At 46.2% G+C, this 19,259-nt stretch overlaps 3 protein-coding genes across 6 annotated transcripts in view; 1 reads left to right on the top strand and 2 right to left on the bottom strand.

Annotated features, from left to right (window-relative positions):
* The window catches only part of LOC119374407 (signal recognition particle 54 kDa protein), a 226,759-nt gene that overhangs the window by 58,398 nt on the left and 149,102 nt on the right, over positions 1 to 19,259 (bottom strand). The gene's annotated exons all lie outside the window — the stretch shown is intronic.
* Positions 319 to 6,207, top strand: LOC119374409 (UPF0692 protein C19orf54 homolog). The gene is made up of 5 exons (XM_037644498.2): positions 319 to 567; positions 1,023 to 1,144; positions 1,746 to 1,866; positions 3,374 to 3,444; positions 4,368 to 6,207. Exons 1-5 carry the CDS (start codon positions 344 to 346, stop codon positions 4,706 to 4,708), a joined length of 879 nt encoding a protein of 292 aa, XP_037500426.1. The 5' UTR covers positions 319 to 343; the 3' UTR covers positions 4,709 to 6,207.
* Positions 8,907 to 16,767, bottom strand: LOC119374410 (uncharacterized). Its single transcript, XM_037644499.2, has 3 exons — positions 16,319 to 16,767; positions 12,826 to 12,944; positions 8,907 to 9,283 (listed from the first exon to the last, which is right to left on the bottom strand). The coding sequence occupies exons 1-3, from the start codon at positions 16,392 to 16,394 to the stop codon at positions 9,176 to 9,178; spliced, it is 303 nt and encodes a 100-aa protein (XP_037500427.1). The 5' UTR covers positions 16,395 to 16,767; the 3' UTR covers positions 8,907 to 9,175.

The following is a 19,259-nucleotide window of genomic DNA, read 5'->3' as shown; positions in this document are numbered from 1 at the left end:
GTGTTTACGCGGCATGGCAGTGGCTTGACTTGGCCGACTTGGCTCGCACAAGGCCTTCAAAATTTTTTAAAAGAAGTTTTGAGCTTAATGTTGCACTGTTCTGATTACAGAGCTCTGTTGTACACGCTGTGCGTGTACAATGAACTGTGTTGCGCTGTGTTGCATTGTACACGTCCAATAACGAGCTGCTAAACTCTTAATATCCTGGAGTTGCCTTCGCCATAAACATACGCACAACTGAGAAACCGAAACTGAACTGCCAGTTTTAAGCATGCTCTTTTATTTTGGTAGCCTGTGAGTTAATCTGACGTAATCACCTCGTTATTACTGTGCTGTCACCGATATGGAAACATCCCAAAGACCTATGCCGCCCCCTCCACCGCCGCCACCGCCTTCGGTATCAGTTTACAGGCAAAGCGGCGAGGTAAAAGCCCACGATGCCAAACCACACACTACAGTTCACGAAGTGCTTGAAAGACAACTCCATCGCATAACGGCTGACTCCGAAGAAGCTACCGTTGTGTCCAGGGTGTTGCCGGTGAGACCCGTTATTCAAGACGGACCACAGTAAGTTGACGGCATACCTTTCGTTGGGAGCGTTAAAACTTAGAAGAAACCGCTTCGGTTAGTACTTCCAAGCACGTCGCAAAACGTGATGTACTACTTAGGTGGGCTTGGCGTCCTTCTTAGTTGGCTGGCTTGCTCAAAATGCGAGAATGAGGGCAAGCATCACACGGTATACCTTTAGAACAGTAAGGGGTGTTTGTGAACTGTTTAGTTTAATCCTGGATGTCACGTAGCGCTTATCTAACATCTAAACCAAGACCTGCGAGATCACTGTGAATAACTTAACACAGTACATTAAGTTATCGTGTAGTGATTCGCGCGTGATCTTTTTTACAGCCGTCTAAATATGTGCGTGATTTCAACGACTCACACGGGCCAATTCTGCATTGTGATGCAACTAATTACTTTACTGTATATATCGTAATTATTGTATGCTTTTTTTTTTCTTTTTTCAGATGCGGGCTAGTGGCACTTAGCATGGCCTCACAGCTGCTCCAAGATCATCCAGTGAGTGTCGAGGCTCTTTTCGAAATGGCCAAGTCGCTTCAGTTCACCAAGAAAGGAGAGATGTTTTCAGGTTGTTCAACTTGGAAGACTCAGACGTTAAACTGCTGCCCTGTTTTATACAAAATACAAAAGCTGCCTAGCTATGAAAACTTCCTTTAGTAACCCCATGCAGCTTATGTCTCCCATCTCATCGGATTCCCTCTTTGTAACCGTACTAACAGGTTTGGCTGAAGCCAAATTGAAGTATAGATGCATTGCTCTGATTATCTAAACTGAGTTTGTTGGTCTGCAAGGCTTAGCTCCCATAGGAATGTTGCATCTGTATAAGCCATTCTGTATCTATATAACATCTACATAAGTCCATCCTATGCATGCCTACTAATTTTCTAAGCTCATAACTGATCTAATCCTCTGACACTTCTGGCTGCACTTGGCACCCATTGAGTCGCTCACACAGATAGCGCATTATTGGTGTTGTGCATTACATGATTGGTCAAACTCTTCTTTCTCTTAATTTCAAGCAGAGTGTCAGTTTATGAAACAAACACCATGTGCCTGTATTTCACTTGCAAAAAGCTAAAATGTCTCGGGTAGCAACTGCATGCACTATTCAAGAACTTTATGATTATGAGTTTCAATCTATACCTGCATTCTCCCTGTGTTGGTTGCAGTTGAAAACATGAAGACTCTAGCCGAGGCATGTCTGCAAGAACATCGCACTAAAATTGTGCGCAGTGAGCATCGAGAAGATATCATCAGACATCTGCTTGAGGGAAAGCCTGTGTTAATACCGTATCCTTTATGTTTGTGCCTCTGTTTACCTGTCTGCACGATCTGCATTGCGAAAGCAGTGCGAATAGACAAGTTTCCACGTTAACAAAAAAAAAACCTTTGCCTGAAGTTCTTTTGTTTTTTTGCTTTGCAATTCGGTTAAGTTGTCGTTGCACATTTCTAATGCTCAACTCCTGTTCCTGAGCTTGAAAGAGTACCGGTACATGTTTCCAAAGTTGCTAAAGCTATGCCGCATGCTTCCCGTGCGTTAAAGAATGAGAGAAAAATGGGAATTTCGGGAAATACTTCCATGTAAGGAGAATAAAAGCTGAATTTAACTGAATTACGTTGAAGATATTTTAACTTCATGCTGAAGCAAGTTTTTAACATCGTGGTTTAGCGCTAAAGAAAGACAGACACATGTGAGAGACAGGACAGGCGCTACTAACAACTGGTTTATTGCAAGGGTTGCAATGGAATAAATACCACACTGGTGCGCAGACGTGACGAACGCGTAACAAGATGTCACCACTTATCAGGCTACAGGCATGTGGCATCAAAAAGCCTAATCTCATTTCTATACAAGCAGATAGATGTGTCGCTAACACAGTTAGTACCTTTTTTCTTTATATGATACGCCTCCCAGAGTTCGCGGGCTGATTTGTTCCAGCTTCTTCCTAGAATCTTAGCCTCTCGAAATATCGGCTCACACATGCATTTTCGGCAGTGGGACGAAAGATGGGCCCCATCTACTTTCTTTAGATTTTGCGCATGCTCCCTTAACCGGTCATTAAGGCATCGGCCTGTTTGCCCTATGTACGACTTACCGCAAGACAGCGGTATGTCATAGACCACTCCTTGCACGCATTTCACAAAGGGCGAGGCATGCTTCTTTGAGCACCCTTTCTTCTTGCAGCCCACCTTTGTTGTGCGAGGGCACAGCTGTGCAAGCTTGTTGGGCGCCGAAACAACAAGCGGGACCCCATGCCTATTGGCAGCCTTCTTCAGGTTGTGCGAAACCTTGTACACATACGGCACAACTTCAGGTTTCAGCCCGCGAACACTGGGAGGCGTATCATATAAAGAAAAAAGGTACTAACTGTGTTAGCGACACATCTATCTGCTTGTATAGAAATGAGATTAGGCTTTTTGATGCCACATGCCTGTAGCCTGATAAGTGTTGACGTCTTGTTACGCGTTCGTCACGTCTGCGCACCAGTGTGGTATTTATTCCATTGCAACCCTTGCAATAAACCAGTTGTTAGTAGCGCCTGTCCTGTCTCTCACATGTGTCTGTCTTTCTTTAGCGCTAAACCACGATGTTAAGTACTCACCAACTCGCCCAACAACAAGTTCTTATGAAGCTAGTTTTGTAAGGACTTGCTTCAAAAGCATTACCGCAATATAGAACAATATCTTTTACATCACTTATGGGTTCAATGAACATAGCTATAAAAGGAAAAAAGTAAAGATTTCTGCAATGTCATTGTTGTCACAGACACGTATGTTTCTTAACTGAAGCTTACAGGTATGATTCTGACGGAAATTTCGAACCCTGCCTAAAAAATGGACACACAGCACACTGGGCTGTCCTTCATGGTAATTAGCTTATTTTGTATCTTTCTTATTATTATGGGACTTATTATTATTTGGCCATTTCTGTTTCACTTATATGTGCCAATTTGCTTGTGCTGCAGCGAAGTAATCCGATTAAGGATCCGTTTGATGTTGTGCTCGTAAATGCAAGCTAACCGTTTCGATTTTCTTTTAGTTAATAGCAATACTTCAGCCATCATGCATACGTTAATTTACTTAATTAACCTGTTTGCTGTTGCACATGGCAAATGTTCATCACAAATATATCCCTTACCAACGTTTCTTATTTCAGAGCTTGCACTGAAGACTATCTTCCCACGTTACACCGTCTAACCTGACATGGAATTTTGTTGTGTGTGCTCTCCTCATGCAATGTCTCATTGGAAAGTTTCAGATATTATGAATAAATCAATGAATGAAAGTAAAACCATTTCCAAAAGCATGTGAACTATCTTGCGCCTTCACCATATGCATGCACGTGTGTCATTCAACTGTGTAGCGCAGTTGTCGTTACATGCCTAACATTCTAGTTTGTTGCATGGAGATTACGTAAATCTTTTGTTCTCAGTCGCATTGGAGCTATAAGTCTGTAGTCCACCTAGCAGCAGCATAGTCTATATTACTTTGACAAACATATATTTATAGTCAGCGCCGTCTTTCTTCTTTTTCTTGCTTGTATTTTCTGCACTTGCATCTTTGTGGTGTTGCTGCTTCACTGTGAGAAGGAAGCAAGCAGAACACTTTTCATGTGTCATTTTTTACATTCTTTTGTTCAATTTCCATTTTTTTACTGCCCTTGCCTTGTAGCAGAGCAGCCTTGTAACCTCGCTCAATGCCATTGGCTACACATTCTTCAAAAAATGGCGGTGAACTTCAAGTTTGAGCACCTTGAAGTGCCTTAATGTCTTGTTTCTTACCCATTTCAGGAATCTGCCTGGTTCTACGTGAATCACCTTGCATCGAAGACACGCTGGCAAACGTTTCGGAGATGGACTCGAAGTGCCCGAGGATTTTCCACGTCCACACCACGATACCCAAGGAAGTGTTACTAAAGCTCACCCAGCTAGCCGAGAGCCAGGAGACCGGTGTGTTTGTTTATGCTAGTCAGGGAAAGAGCAGGCACGTAGGATTGTGGGAACTTGAGTTGCTTCTGAGAAGTAACAAGAACCTGGCGCATTTCACGCCAAAGCGCGATATTTCCGATTTTGTGATACCAGAGGGAGGTGTTGCCGGAGGGCTGTCTGGCCAGGTGCTTCTTTTCACATAGTCCATGATGCGGTGAAGTGTTAAGTAATGTGAGTTAATGTGAAGTTATCACAGGGCTGGATCTCTCTCAAAAGAAGTGACTGCAGATGTTGGCCCACGCTTGTGTTCTCATTTTATCTGTGTAATTATCTTGCGTTGATGTACTCTAACAAGAAGCGACGATCGATAGAGCAACTTCTAGTTGATCTGTCTTGAGACATGTGACGAGAGTTTAGTTGTTGGTTAACGCTCGTGTATTTATCGCATGTGAGTCACTGTCTGACCCACTAACCCCATTCACATTGTGTGTGAAAACCGCTGAGTTGGTTCAACAGACCGTTCGGCATTTTTTTGCTAGCTACCAGCCATGTACAGCAGCTAGCCTCTAGCTGACATTGGCTGGATCAGGAAGGTGTGTACCATCTTCCGTGCCCTTCGCACTTTCTTCATTTGGCCTGTGAAGCTTCTCAGGCCTTTCGGAACTCTTACCAAACTGTGTTGACTGTGGTGAGTTTTACATGCTGGGATATTTATTGTGTGAATGCCTGGCTCATGTTAGTGCCTGAACAAATTTTTAACCAAAACGTGTTGTGGATGAGGCTTGCCTTAATCATTGTTTGTGGAAGTAGTACCCCACTCCACAGCATCCTAGGCTGGGCAAAGACTTGCACTGTCTTTTTGAAAAATATCAATCCAATGGCCTGTCAAGTCGTGTATTTCTGCATCTGATGGTGCTTGCACCACAGCACTGTGGTGGTGTGTTTCTTGTCTGCATCATTAACATACGCTGGTTTTTTGTTACCATTTTTTACCAACAAGCCCATGTTTTCTATTTATTGGTAATGGCCCCTATGCCATTACCAATGCCAGCACTTCTGGTAAAGACGTACATCGCGCCAGAGTTATTGCAAATGGTTCCGTATGTAGTAAGTCTACGTGCCACTGTAATTGTTTCTGGAGCCTTTATGTGGTGATATATAGTGCCACTAGAGTTACTGTATCCAAAGGGCCGTGTTGTTGAGGTGTCTCCTGTGGAGCAACTCTCTCCATATTTCTGCCGCCAACCCATAGAAAATTTGAGAGCTAGCAAGAAGGGACAACTGAGCAAATTAGCATGAACATGTCTTGACAGTAGCCACTGTATTTAGTCAGGGCTTTTGTCTCACCTTATTCCTAGTCTTTGGTTTTCTTAGAGAGCAACGTGCTTCTTCATGTGATGTCAGATTCTGAATCCTCCATTTTTTTTCTTAGTCTATGCCGAGAGCATTTTAACGAGTGGTCATTCTAAAGCGAAGCTTTCGTTTTATGGTGTACTCCTGTGGCCGCATATTTACACAGGTTGAGTGCCTTACAAGTGAGCTATACTAGTTAGAGCAGGCAAGGACATGTAGTCTAGCCAAATCATCATGGGCTCCGGTAACTGTGACGTTAATAAACTTCATAAATATAAAGCAGCGTTCTTACCTTGTTGCTGATGTTGGGGTCTCATATTGTGCATTGTCATGTGCTTTCATTAAAAGCTGTTTGTGTGAAATGGGCTCTTTCTAAAATGGGCATTTATTGGTAATGGCCCAAAAAACCAGCACACATTCACGATGCAATGAAAGAAGCACACCACCACACCGCTGTGGTGATGTGCTTCTTTCTTGTCCGCATCGTTAACGTGCACTGGTTTCTTGTGACCATTTTTTACCAACAAGTGCAAGTTTTAAACTTATTGGTAATGGCACCTATATCATTACCAATGCCACCACTTCTGGTAAAGACGTACGTTGTGCCAGAGTTATTGTAGATGGTTCCGTATGTAGTAACTCTACTTGTCACTGGAGTGTCTGGAGCCTTGACGTGGCACTAAGGTTGCTGTATATGGATCCTTATACTGTAACTCCAGCAGTGCCAAGAGTTATTACATAAACTCTACGTGGCACCAGCACGTAACGGCATCCCGTGGGCAGCTGTGGTATCTACATGACGAGGCACGTGTCCTCAGAGATTGTCTGCCGGCTTTGCTGCGTGCCATAAAGTCTGGCCCACTTGCTGCGTAGTTCAGCAAAAGAAAGAGAGAGCAGACCAATTTTGGGTGTTTTTCAAACGCAACTGTAAATTCTATGCTGCATGCTGTGCAATCGAACTTTTAGCACACATGTTCACAGGAGCCATATAGGCAACATTTTCTGGCCATATATAAAATGTGTTGCAGGGCCAGTTTAAGTTTTCTTGAGTACTTCGCCAAAACTTGCCATGGGATGCGTATTGGCTTTGTCAGAGAGTGCTCCAGGGCGTTGTTTCAAGTTTGCAATGGTGACTAGTCGCGAAATCAAGCGGTTGTAGAACTGCCGAAGATATATGATTTCTACTCGACGTCGCCTCTGGATAAACCTTACATCCTTACCTTAACTCTGCGATGTGCATTTCATCACCGTGGCTGAATAAATGACCGAAGGAAATGGTAGTCTTGTACATAGACGCTGCCGGAGTGGAGGGGAGTGGGGGGGATGCGGAGCTCGGGGGCATTCAATGCCTCCTTCTTCCGGAAACTTTAATTAGTATGTATACATTGGCATAGCGCGTAAGAAACGGGGGAGATGGTCACGGCGCAACAAAGGAAGACCAGCTGCATATGATGATGCTTCTGGGCAGGCCCGTAGCCAGGAATTTTTTTCGGGCGGGGGGGGGGGGGGCACTCGCTGAAAACTGACTATTTCATAAAAACACCTGTTTTCATTATTTATTTTTGGTAAAAACACCTACTTCACCAAAATTTCGGGGGAGTGGGGCCCTAGCCCTCCCCCCCCCCCGCCTGGCTGCGAGCCTGCTTCCGGGATAATTGGCCCCTACCCACTGGGGAAGATAGACCAAGAGTCGGGCGGATGTTGTGGTCTTAGAATTTTCAATTCCTGCTAGAGGTTATGGCCATACTCGTGCGCATGGGGGAGGGGGAGGCGGCTGCACCTCCCCCCCCCAATCATATCTAATGGGGGGCGCCGATTCTGTCCCATACCTTTACTAAGTGGCACCTTTTACGTCATTTTGTAATGCGGGGGGTTCTGGCTGCGAATGTTTTTTTGACAATAATGGTGACCAACGACCCCTGATTGTTGCATTCGATGATCTGTTTACTTCCTACCTTTAGCCCGGAAAGCCGGCCAGGGACCAATGGCAGGCCTTTGTGAGAAGCAGTTCATCGCTTCATTTTAATCTTTGCACTATATTGCAGAACTTGTTTTCTCTCGGACTCGACCAACGTGGAGGGGGGGGGGGACGCTGCGGTGAAACGTACCCCCCCCCCTCTAATGTAGTACTCTGCACACACCTATGGTTATGGCGTCAAATAGCAAGAAGAATGAATCCTACTTTTATACTATCAAATCGTTTTGCGTAAACATCAGACAATAAAAAAAATATGACAGAAGGTCGTAAGCTAAACATTGTTAGCGATTTAAATTCAATCGATTTGACTCGCATATGAATTTCTCTACAGCACTGCATATATTCGCGTCCGAGTGTCCCAGCACAGAAGCTCCAGATATTCAGAATAGTAGCGTAGCCAGTAGCGTAGCCAGAAATCTTTTTTGAAAGGGGGGGGGGGAGGGGTTCAACCATACTTTGTGCGCTCTTGCGTGCGTTTGTATGTTTATCCGGGCATATGTAGTACGCTTTATCTGGACCACGTACATGACATCCTGTGCATGTCTCCGATTCTTTGATTAATGTGGACCATCGGGGACAATTATGCCCCCCCCCCCCCCCAATAACTGACGCCTAGCTCTGTTTTAATGGCGGATTCGACCTCTGAAACGTGGTTTGGCTCTATAGTACGCAGATTTGCGGTGATGGTGTGCGGGGATGTAGCCAAAAACTTTCTTAGAGGGAAGGGGGGGGGGGGTATTCAAGCTTACTTTATGTGCGTTCGCGCGCGTGTGCGTGTGTGCGCGTATATATACACATGCAAAATTGAAAAATTGGGGGGGAGGGGGTGAATCCCCTGGCTACGCCAATGATGGTGCGACTCATTTGCTTAGAGCATTTGCCCTTGTAGCCAGAAAAAATTATTTCGGGGTGTGCGTATGTGCGAAGGAAATGCCAGTACGTATGTGAATTATTTACACACAAAACTAAAACATTTCAGGGGTCTGAACCCCCAAAGCCCCCCCCCCCCTCCCCCCTAGCTACGCCAATCGGGAACTTTTGTTTCTAAAAGCAACAGCCGGCGACAACGATAGAAAATAATCACTTTTATTGAAGAAAAAAGGCGCGAAATCACTGCTTGTAATTTCTATTTTTACACGTGAAGGTGCATCCTCCTTCGTCTTTTTTTTAAATTATCTAATCGTATAAAAGCTACAGACGTACGTCGTGGAGGGCGTGTTTTCAAAGCTGGTGATAGACAAGCACAACTTGGCATGCTTTGAGGCACATAGATACATCTGTGGACACAGTGAAAACCTTGTGAAAACCAGCGCGCTTTCTTTTTTTTTTTTTTTCAATGTCAATTACGTTTGGCTGTCTTGACATCGGCTTGAGTGCAGTTGCAGACTGCGCATCCATCTTTTATCACCACGGAGCACTGGTTGTTTTCCTGTATCGGGCATCTCACCTGAAACGGCGAAAAAAGAAATGCGTGTCCGTGTCAGCTGGAGTTGCGGAACAGGCGCCAGCACAGCCTTTTCGTGCACTAAAAACTCCCGTAATTATTCCACCTTATTATTATTTTGTTTAGGTACACACATAACACTCAAGGCCACAGAGAAAATAGGGAGGGAACAGACAGCGGCTGCCGGAAGGAGGGAAATAGAGGAAAGGAAGATAGGAGGAAAGAAAGAGAACAAAAAAAGAGGAAAGCAAAAAATCCACACATCTCCATATAATGTAAATTGAGTGACATAAAGAGTCGACGACAAAGCTAGGTCCTATAGGGTCCATAATGTCTACGTTGAAGTCGCTGACTAGTATGAAGGGTTTGTGCTGGTAGGTGTTTTATATTGTTTCGTCACAATTATGAGTTATGTTCGCCTATTGTAAACCTCTTTTTTATCCACATACACACATATATGTTTTGACTATACCAACAGTTTTCTATATAGCGTGACAGCGGACAGTGAGAGTCGACGACAAAGGTCCTAAGGTCCATAATGTGTACGTTGAAGTCGTCGACTAGTATAAAGGGTTTGTGAGTGCAGGTGTTTTATATTGTGATATTAGTCTATGTTAAACCTGTTGTTAAAACCACGCATCTCCACGAAGTGGATCGTGACGAATGGGCGAGTAGGTGTGTAAGCACGGACACGGACGCCACACAGACGGACGTGCCTCGGCCTTAAGGTGCTTCGCGCTTAAAAGAATTTACAGACGGGCACATAAGTAAGTAGTAAGATGGAAAGATGTCTATAAGGGCGAGGCCAAATCGATTTCGTTCATGTAATTTAGCAGGGCTCGATGGGCCTGGTCACGCCGAGCAGCACAACCCCCCGGGAAGAGGCAATCATCAAGGTTCGTACGCTTAAGTTCAGTAAGTCCAATATGAGCAGTGCCAGCTGCACAACGAATGCAGGACGCTCAAAAACAAGGTGTTCCAAGTGTTTCACAGGAGCCACAAGACGTAGATAATGGAGGACTGCCCACACGTCCTTGACCGAAACGAAACATGCACATCGACTCATGCGAAGCTGTCCAGTAGCAAGCACTCGTAGGTGATGCGCACTGCAGGGTGTAGTGCATCCTGAAATTTATCTGCTGACGGCTGCACGCTATACTTGGTTTCGAAACGTCACTTTTAATGTCACAATATAAGGCGAGGCTAACAGACATGCTTCTATCAGTTTACTATGTGTTCTATTACTTACTGAACCGATTCCTTTAAACGACTTCTCGGTTGCTCTCGCGCTGAGCAGTCTACGTAACGTATCCATGAGCACAGGAGTGCGCAAGGTCCCGCCTTAATTAGGATAATGGGAAAGGGGGGGGGGGTGTTCAAGGAGGCACCATAGGTATATAGCCTGAAGGCCCACCCCCTCTCCCTCGCAGTTTATCCCCATTACAAAAGTAAAAAAAAAAATTCATATTTCCAGCGAAATATGAATTTCAACTTGCATACTTTACCGTATAGTTGCAACATTGTACACAGGAAATAGAGCCAAGGACTTTCTTAAGCTGTACGCAAAGTTCTTTGGAACACATTGTGATCACTTAAATAGAGATACATCATACATGCACTTCCATGTGCTTCTTGCAATATAATAAAAATTCCAAGACCGAAAGTTAGTTTATTATATATGCTTTCCTGGGCTTCACTGACTTGGCTGGATGTGGTTCTGATGGACAATAACCGAGCCCGACCAGGTAACCTTTCCCCTATTCTCAGGCGGGGTGTACACCGTCTGAGAGAGGGTGACGCTATAAAACGGAGAACTCACTTGTACAAACTGCACGAATTATTTCCACCGAAACGTGGACTTCAGCTTGCATATTTCACTGTACTTTCAACGCTACAGCCAAGCGCTTTCCTAAGCTGGTATCTAAAACGCAGTTGTGCATGCGGTCAACAGTTCTCGGAGCTCTGTGACGTCATCGCAACGTAGATATTCGAGTTTCCATGTGCTGCTTGAAAAATAATACGCGAAACCGAATTTGCCGGCCCTTCCGTGCAGTTAGAGGGTGCCATTGCAACGTAACAACTCCCCCCCCACCGGGCCCCCCTTTCCTCCCCAATTCTCCCCACCACAACCCATGTCTGCGACCTTTCCAATGCATTGGCGTGCGCCGTAGATTACTTGCACCCTTTAAATTAATGAAGAGGCGTCTCTATTCTTTCTTTTCGAAGAGAGAATAAAACGTTCATTAGTGAGTGAAACATTAAAAGTCATTCTTGTGGTCGGGCCTCCTAGCCCCGAAGGCCGCCGTCCAAGGTCTGAGCTGGACAGGGGGTGTTATTCATGACACTGACGAATTCCGCCATCTTGTGAAATCTCGTAATGGCGGCATTTTAAGCCAATGAGAGAGGTCGTATCAGCCATCTGGGCCAATCAGGATTGACCAGTGGTGGAATTTGACAACATGGCGGAATTTGATAATGTCCAGAATAGCACTCGGGGCCGCTTCCCTACTATTGTCGGATTATGTTTGGCCGATATTTTAGGATTCTGTTGGCACGCCCAGACATGGGTATAGCGTCGCCATCTGGGGACGGAATTGGATCTATTTTGGATAACACATATGGACTAGGAAAAGACAATGTTTTTTAATCGTCGCCACGCGACCTGCGTTGCCTTATCTAGTATGGGAACAGGCGGAGGTAGAGTGCGTCTACACAGCCGAATGTGTTGCAGAATTTTAGAATATGAAAGTTGGGGCTGGGGGTCCTCCTGGTTGACGAGAAGTTGCGCCGTAGAGGAGTCGGCGGAATCCTGGTGTAAAACTTCTCGGGCGGAGACATGAGCAATCTCATTGCCTTGAACTCCAGCGAAAAATAAGCGCAGAACATGCACTTCCATAAGCCGAGAGACACAAGACAGCGTTATGTCCTGTGTCTCTCAACCAATTTGCGTGAATGTTCTGCGCTTATTTTCTCTCAAAAGATATAAATGCAGCATCTTGTCCAGTATGAAGTTTTGTTGATCTCATCTACCCGTTCATATCGCAGAAATCACATCGTCCGCGGTAGCTCTGCAGCGTACTCTCTCGCTCAATACAAGGTAAAGGGTGCGATTTGCGGCTTCATGACTGCAAACGCATACTGTAAGAAAAAAAAGTCACTTTACCTTTTATGGTCCTGACTTTTCACTCATAACTCTCTTTAAAGGTACACGCGAACTCTCATTTAACGGGCACTGAATAGCACAGTTCACTGGTCTTCCACTATTCCGCCTCAATCAAAATGCGAACACCCGCGGCCGGGATCGAACCTGCGTCTTTCGGGGATAGCCTTTGTGTGTAGAGGGAAAGTTGAATACCCTGTGCCAGCGTTTCGGCAGACGAAGGAGCATGCGTTGGGATAAATCGAGGCAGGGAAATGCTGAGAGGAATTGCTCTAGAAAAGCATGCCTCTAGAGCGTTGCGTGCTCCTGAGTAAAGGTGACGCCCAGAAAAAGCGTTGATTTGCTGCGTGCCTGCTACGCGTACGATTACTATATATAGTCTCACCTGCGGGCACGCTGCCGGCGGTACTCCTTCGTGACACATGCAGAGCAGGCACCCGCTGCTCTCGTCTCTAGTTGGCTTGCAGTCGCAGTTCGGGTCAGGTGGTGGGCATGTTGAGGGTGCTGGAAAGGACATCGACAGCGGACGTACTCGATCAGTGCATGTATCTTGAATCGGGCTGGTTGGCCACACATGACTTCGGGTGTTCGAATCAACCCCCCCCCCCCCCCCCAAATACAATGTGTGTAAACACAACAAACACACGCAGGAACAAAGACCCCCCCCCAAAAAAAAAAAAATTACAGCATCCACGGGTGGATGAAGAGCTACGCCATGGTTACGTGGCTTACGCCTAGCAGTTTCAAAGTACGCCGCTTTGATTACTACGCCAATGCACCGCTGCGTTCTTTTCTTTTTTTTCTTTCTGTTTTCTTTCTACCTGCGTAAATGTGGCAGTATACATACTAGATGTCTGCAAAACGTCACGTGTCCCGGCGACTGGTAACGCACTAAGTGAAATGATAAAGACCTCCGCACCAGGCAAAACTAACTGCTCTTGTAACTACGCCGTAATTACACTTTCAGCACTGCACGTACTAAGCCTGAAGGTATGCGAATGTTACCGACTGTGCCTGCGTCACAGGCAGCGTCACGCTGCGTCTCTGAACGCCTGTCGCTGCATGCACTCTCTAGAGGTAAGGGTGAGAGTTCGCGTTCCTACGTAGCAAACTTTTGTGTAACGCAGCTATGCAACGGGGCGAAACCGACAACACTTCCCGGAGTCAATGGCTTTTGTTTCTTTTGAGAAAGCATTTAAACGGTTTCGTTAGAAGCCGGAATAGAAACCTAAAAAAAGAGCGTTCTGCGGAAGCATGCTTCGGTGCTCTTCGTGCAAAACAAGCGCTGGAAAAAAGTCGACTGTGACACATACCCAATGGCTTTTCGAGTAACCACACGTGTTACCGCGTGTTTTTGTTTGTGGCCCAACGGCACACGTCATCGCGAGACAGGTTACTTCGCTGTAAGAGCTGTCGCGAAAGTTTTTAGGCCTTTGCATGGTCCGCTGGAAAGATTTGTAAGCGCCGCCTCCGCGATGGCACAGTGGTTATGGCGCTCGGTTGCCTATCCGTTGTTGCCGCGGTGGTCGCATTTCGATGGATGTGAAATGCTATAGTGCCCCATTTATTTAGATTAGGTATGCACTTTAAATAACCCTAGCTGGTCGACATTTCTGGAGCCCTCCACCAAGGCGGGCCTCATAATGGTATCGCATGTGGTATCATGGGTTTGGCTCGTAAAACCCCAGACGTTATTATTTAATTTGTGAGAGCGGTCGCGCATAATTGTAAGGCTTCGGACCAGTTAAAGGGACACTAACGTGAAACTGTAAACCGATTTAGATGGGCGAATTATTATTTCAGAACATTATTGCACAGTTAATTTGGCAATCATAGGTTCATAATTAAAAACGAAGAGAATAAAAGCCGAAGGTTCGTTTTCGAATTTCGTGCCGGAATATCAGCACTTGAATGTAGTAATTGCATGGATGGATGGAAAAGCTTTATTGAGTGTCCGGCAGACCTGTGGTAGTTGCAATATGGATTAAGTTTTTTTTTTCTCCGTATATTGGCCTCATTGGTTAAATAACCTTTTTCTGAAGGTTACTACGTAAAGTATCTGGCTTACTTTGATGCAAGCCAGGTGATAAATCAGGCAAACGTCTAATGGGTGTATCGTTAAAAAAAATGATCCCGGCCGCGGCGGTCGCATTTCCGATGGAGCCGAAAATCCTAGAGGTCCGTGTACGTATATTTAGGTGTACCTCAGAGAACCCCATGGAGGTGGTCGAAACTTCCGGAGCCCTCCACTATACGGCGTGCCTCGCAACGATGTCTTGCTTTTCGCAACGATATCTTGCGGCCCATATGGTACATCGTGCCCATTTTGTGACGCACCAATCCGCGATGTGACTGCCACACACTTGTAGTGGTCTTGCACGGATCTACAACGAAGCCGTCTTCGCCATCTCCGTGCAACAGGCCTCAGGTCTGGCTGACCACCCGGCCTCGACCGCTGGATCCATGGACCTGATACCACCGTTCATTGTTAGACTTTATATACGAAGCAAATTTGCATGTTCATCTTTGGTACCACGAACTATTATGCCTAAGGGCAGGCTTTCGAAAACAAAAAGCGTTGCGCCTGCTCGCGTCAAGCTTGGTGTTTTTGGTATTACCCAAGTGTAACTTACCTAACACGAGAGTCAACGGTCTTTGAAGGGACGCTAAGAGCGCATGTCCTAGCTCTGGCACTGGAGTTGGCGGTCTTTGAAACCACGAAAGGCCTTCAGACTCCCTTTTTTTCTACATAACTCCAGGTGGCGGGACGAGAGGCTCGCTTGCGTTGTGTGCGCACAGCTGCTCTTTATCGGTTCTTCAGGCGCGCATTTCAAATGGGTCAATCGGAGCGGTGGATGGTCTATCGAAAACTGTGGGCGGTGCTCCAGAGCCGTGAAACCTGAAGAAGTGCGTAGCACGGGCAACCCAGCGATTTCCCTGGCATTCGCGCGTGATTGCCGAGGCGGTGGCGCTCTCATTGGCGCGGCGCGGGTATCAGCTTGATGTTTCAGAAGCGTTTTTCGCGATTTTAGGTAAATTATAGCGATTAGTTCTTGGTGATTTCTGTAGTTTATATTATTTCAGAGCTCGTCACTTTATTTTGTACTGGTTTTGAGCATGGTTAGCCTCGTTTTAGGCCTGTATTGACCACTGCGGTACCATGAGATATGAGACAGTTGATAGATGACAAGCAGGGTCCTTGAAGTGCTCCGCATTAAAACAAAAGTGAGGCGAAACCTATCTGTAATCGCTTGGTGTCACGCTAAAGGTTAATTTTTTTGTTAAATATATGCCGTACTGTCTTCATGGTCACCCTAGCTTACTTTGCTGTTACAGTGGATGTAGGATCGCCGCGCTGACTATGGTGTGCCGATACTGGAGGCAGTGCAAACAATGTACTGGCACTTGGTTGGTAAGACACGGACCAAACGAGCGCACCAGACCACAAACACCGGGAAAGGATTCGCTTAACGAGATGGAGTAGCGCTCGTGATGACATGCATCTTCTTGTACTGAACGTATTCAAAATGGTTGTCTTACAGCGTATTCGTGCAGATAAGAGAGTCCGCAACCAGTTCATATGCAGGTACGTATAGTTCAGATAGGAATACGTAGGCGCGCGCCATCCAGTGAACATGGCTTTTCGCGCGCTGTCAGGTTTTTGGCTATTGGTCAACGACCAAAAACTCGGCGAATGAGCAGAAGAATGCCAGCGCATGAAGAGAAAGCGTTTACGCAGATTCATACGCGATGCTGCGCAGTGCGGTCAAACAAAATTGTGCGTTTAGTGCATCGCGCATCGTTATATGGTATCAGAACCATGCAAGAAATATCTAGAGAGTTTAAAATTGCAGAAGACACAAAAGAAACACACGTACCGCTCGTCTCTTGACTGGTCGTTCTCACCACGAAGCAGACTAGGAGGATGACCAAACCAGCCGCGACGATGGCCATTGTCCCTTATCTCGGAGGTCCTGCTGGAGTCCCACACAGATACGCCAAAGCACTAAACAATCGTGCAGTTGGCGGAATAAGCGGCCTTCGATTTTGGCTATTTGGGCAGACGACAACGCAGGGTATACACCGAACAGACGACAACGAAACGTATATATATACCAAGGTGTACGAGCTCAGTGACGAGTTGCCCCGATGATCTCAGAGGCAACGTATGCGAGTTACAAGCACGCCTGGTGAAGTTGTCTCGTGCGCTTGTCGCTGCTCTGGGAGATCGTAGGTTGCGGAGTGGCTTATTACAAGTGGCGGTGTTGACGCGACACTCGGAACACGCGCAGGAAGCGACGCCGTGGGAGAGAACGTTTCCGTCCTTTCTCATTCGTCTATTCGTCCATAGTCAGGCGCGTGCCGTCGGCGCCTGGTTGCTTTCGCTTTGCTCACCCACCCGTGAAGGTCTTTGTGTGTGGCCGTCATTTGGAGCATGCAGAAAAAAGCAGAAGACTAAAAACACACCCACACATGACACGGAGGGGGGGGAGGGGCACGTGAAGAGGATCCTCCGCTACGTGTCGCCACCGGCGGTTTCACTTATGCCATATGGATGTTGACACTCGCTCGGTGCTTGTCATTTCGTGCATGCACGTTATGTCGTGACTAAAGGGGGCCGTAACTCCGGTCTGTCGGACCACAGAGTTTCGTAATAATACACTAGAGGGAAATCCGACGGTCTGTGGGAGCTGCAACGCATGGCGCTTCTGCCAGCATATTAGCCCATTGCGACACACATTATGTTCGACTGTCTATAAATGCGGGAAATTTACATAATTTCATGTCAAGGTTCTGGTACTAAATTTAAAGCAAGTGGGAATGTTAGAATAAATTATAGCGTATTTTACAGCAATTAATGGCGATCACAACGTAAATAAATATCTAATTATTGTACAGTAAGACGCGATATATTTCTTCATAAACCGAATTCAACGACCCACGTCAAACTACATTGATAGTTATCTGCTGGCAGCGAGCATTCCTGAAAAGGTAAAAAAAATTGAAGTTCCTGCCAGTGCCAAAACGTCCCACGTCCAACGTCTCGTTAAACACGGTACTGCCTTCACCAAAAGCGATCGTGTGTAGCCAGATATCCTAACCACAAGTGATAGGTAGGATCTGTGGGCAATAATGCTCAATTTACCATTTGCTCAGTGTTGGTAATCTCTTCCTTGCCAGTAGTGTACAGAAAGGACAAAAGTAAATCGCGTCAACAAATGAGGACTCCGTAGATGGATTTGCCTATGCTTCGTTCTTTCGGCGCCGTGTGGCCCGCAGCCACTTTGTCGCAAGGCAAAAGTCAAAATTTTCGGCAGTCCCACTTCAGCGCCTAGACCCTTTCAGGCTTACCAATTCAGATCGGCTCACGAGGTTCACAACGAGCCATTGTTTCATCCGAAACAAAAGCCAAAACGCTACAATAAGCAAAGCCAGAAGTGCGTTCGCGTTCGAAGCCGCTAGCACGAGGACTATACGCTCTAAGAACTGTAACTCTCTTTTTATACATGTGAGGGTATATGTGTAGGACTCCGTTTAGAGAGGCACGTTGACCCTCTTTAGGAGAGTTCCCTAAAGAGAGTCAATGCACGACTATCCTAAAGAGCGTCAGTTTGCCTCTGTAAAGGGAGTGCTACAGATGTGACTCTTACATGTAGAGAAAGAGAGTCAAAGGACACCTTTTTTCTTAGAGTGTAGTCATATCAATGTACTACCCATCACTCCCATAGTGCCTGAACGATCACAGCGCCACAGTTCCCTCTAGAACATATTGTAGGAAACTCTATGCATCGGACGACATGGACGACCTGCGACTGCGTAGATGCGCATAACGCTATGGAATGTCTGGTTACAAGATTTTTGGCACGTTACACATACGGCGGATTCGCCCTGCTGGTTTGCAGATATACGTATAGGCGGTGTGGTGTCGACACGTACGCCATTGTTATGTTGCGCGTCTCTTCATTGTCTGTGGTAAGTGGGGTGTCTCGATATCCGTACATGACGACGTACAGGCTTGGCGGGATCCGCGACGACACGTGCCCTTTTTTGTATTCCTCGCAGGTATGCGTAACTATAAGCGTGCGCGACTGAACGGTTTCGTATTTGTTTCTAGCGACGACTGTCGATGTTGTGGAATGTAGAGATTAGAAACAGAACGATAATTTTGGTATCTGCGCCAGCTGCGGATGCCGCATAGGCGCGGCTGTCGTCCTCACGTTTACTCAGTTAATAAACGATTAAACTATTCAGGTAAGCTTTGTACTTCAGACGCTGCATAGAATATAGAAGCGGCTACTCTTTAGCCGGGTACAACTTTAGAAGTCTGCGGCATCTCCTCCTCAAAGGCGCCTGGTGTGCATCCGCCTTTGAGGAGTGCGCGCGCCCAGACTGCCGCCACCAGTCTGGGCGCGCGCACTCCAGACTGACGTCATGAGCCTGGTCAGCCGGTGATCCCGACGTTGGAGAACATTGCCGCGTGCATGAACAGCGCTGTTTTTTTTTTTTTAGTCGCGGAGGCGGTCGGCTGCCGCGCTCTGGTCATGTGGGCGGGGCCTTTCCGGACTTGTTGTTGTTGTTGTTGTTCCTTAGGCATTCGGCGCAACCCACTTCGGTGGACAGGCCATGAATCGGATGTTGTCTTTCTTAAATAATTAATTGTATGCGACTTATGGAAGGATCCACTCGTGAGAGCAAGATTTTTTATTTTTCCCCCTACCAACGAAATTCTCGACTGAGCATCGGAAACGGGAGACTGTTATAAAGAACTAAAATGCTATTTTAGTGCGCTATAGGTATTCTATTCGACTACACTCTAGT

The sequence above is a fragment of the Rhipicephalus sanguineus genome, chromosome 11, assembly GCF_013339695.2.
Source record: "Rhipicephalus sanguineus isolate Rsan-2018 chromosome 11, BIME_Rsan_1.4, whole genome shotgun sequence".
NCBI lineage: Eukaryota > Metazoa > Arthropoda > Arachnida > Ixodida > Ixodidae > Rhipicephalus > Rhipicephalus sanguineus.
This window is presented reverse-complemented; position numbering and strand designations above follow the sequence as displayed.

Coding starts and splice junctions, on each gene's coding strand:
- LOC119374409 (XM_037644498.2), top strand. CDS start 344: ATGGAAACATCCCAAAGACCTATGCCGCCCCCTCCACCGCCGCCACCG. Junction 1,867..3,373: donor GGAAAGCCTGTGTTAATACC/GTATCCTTTATG, acceptor TGAAGCTTACAG/GTATGATTCTGACGGAAATT. Junction 3,445..4,367: donor ACACTGGGCTGTCCTTCATG/GTAATTAGCTTA, acceptor TACCCATTTCAG/GAATCTGCCTGGTTCTACGT.
- LOC119374410 (XM_037644499.2), bottom strand. CDS start 16,394: ATGGCCATCGTCGCGGCTGGTTTGGTCATCCTCCTAGTCTGCTTCGTG. Junction 12,945..16,318: donor GACCAGTCAAGAGACGAGCG/GTACGTGTGTTT, acceptor TGTCCTTTCCAG/CACCCTCAACATGCCCACCA. Junction 9,284..12,825: donor CGCCGGCAGCGTGCCCGCAG/GTGAGACTATAT, acceptor TCGCCGTTTCAG/GTGAGATGCCCGATACAGGA.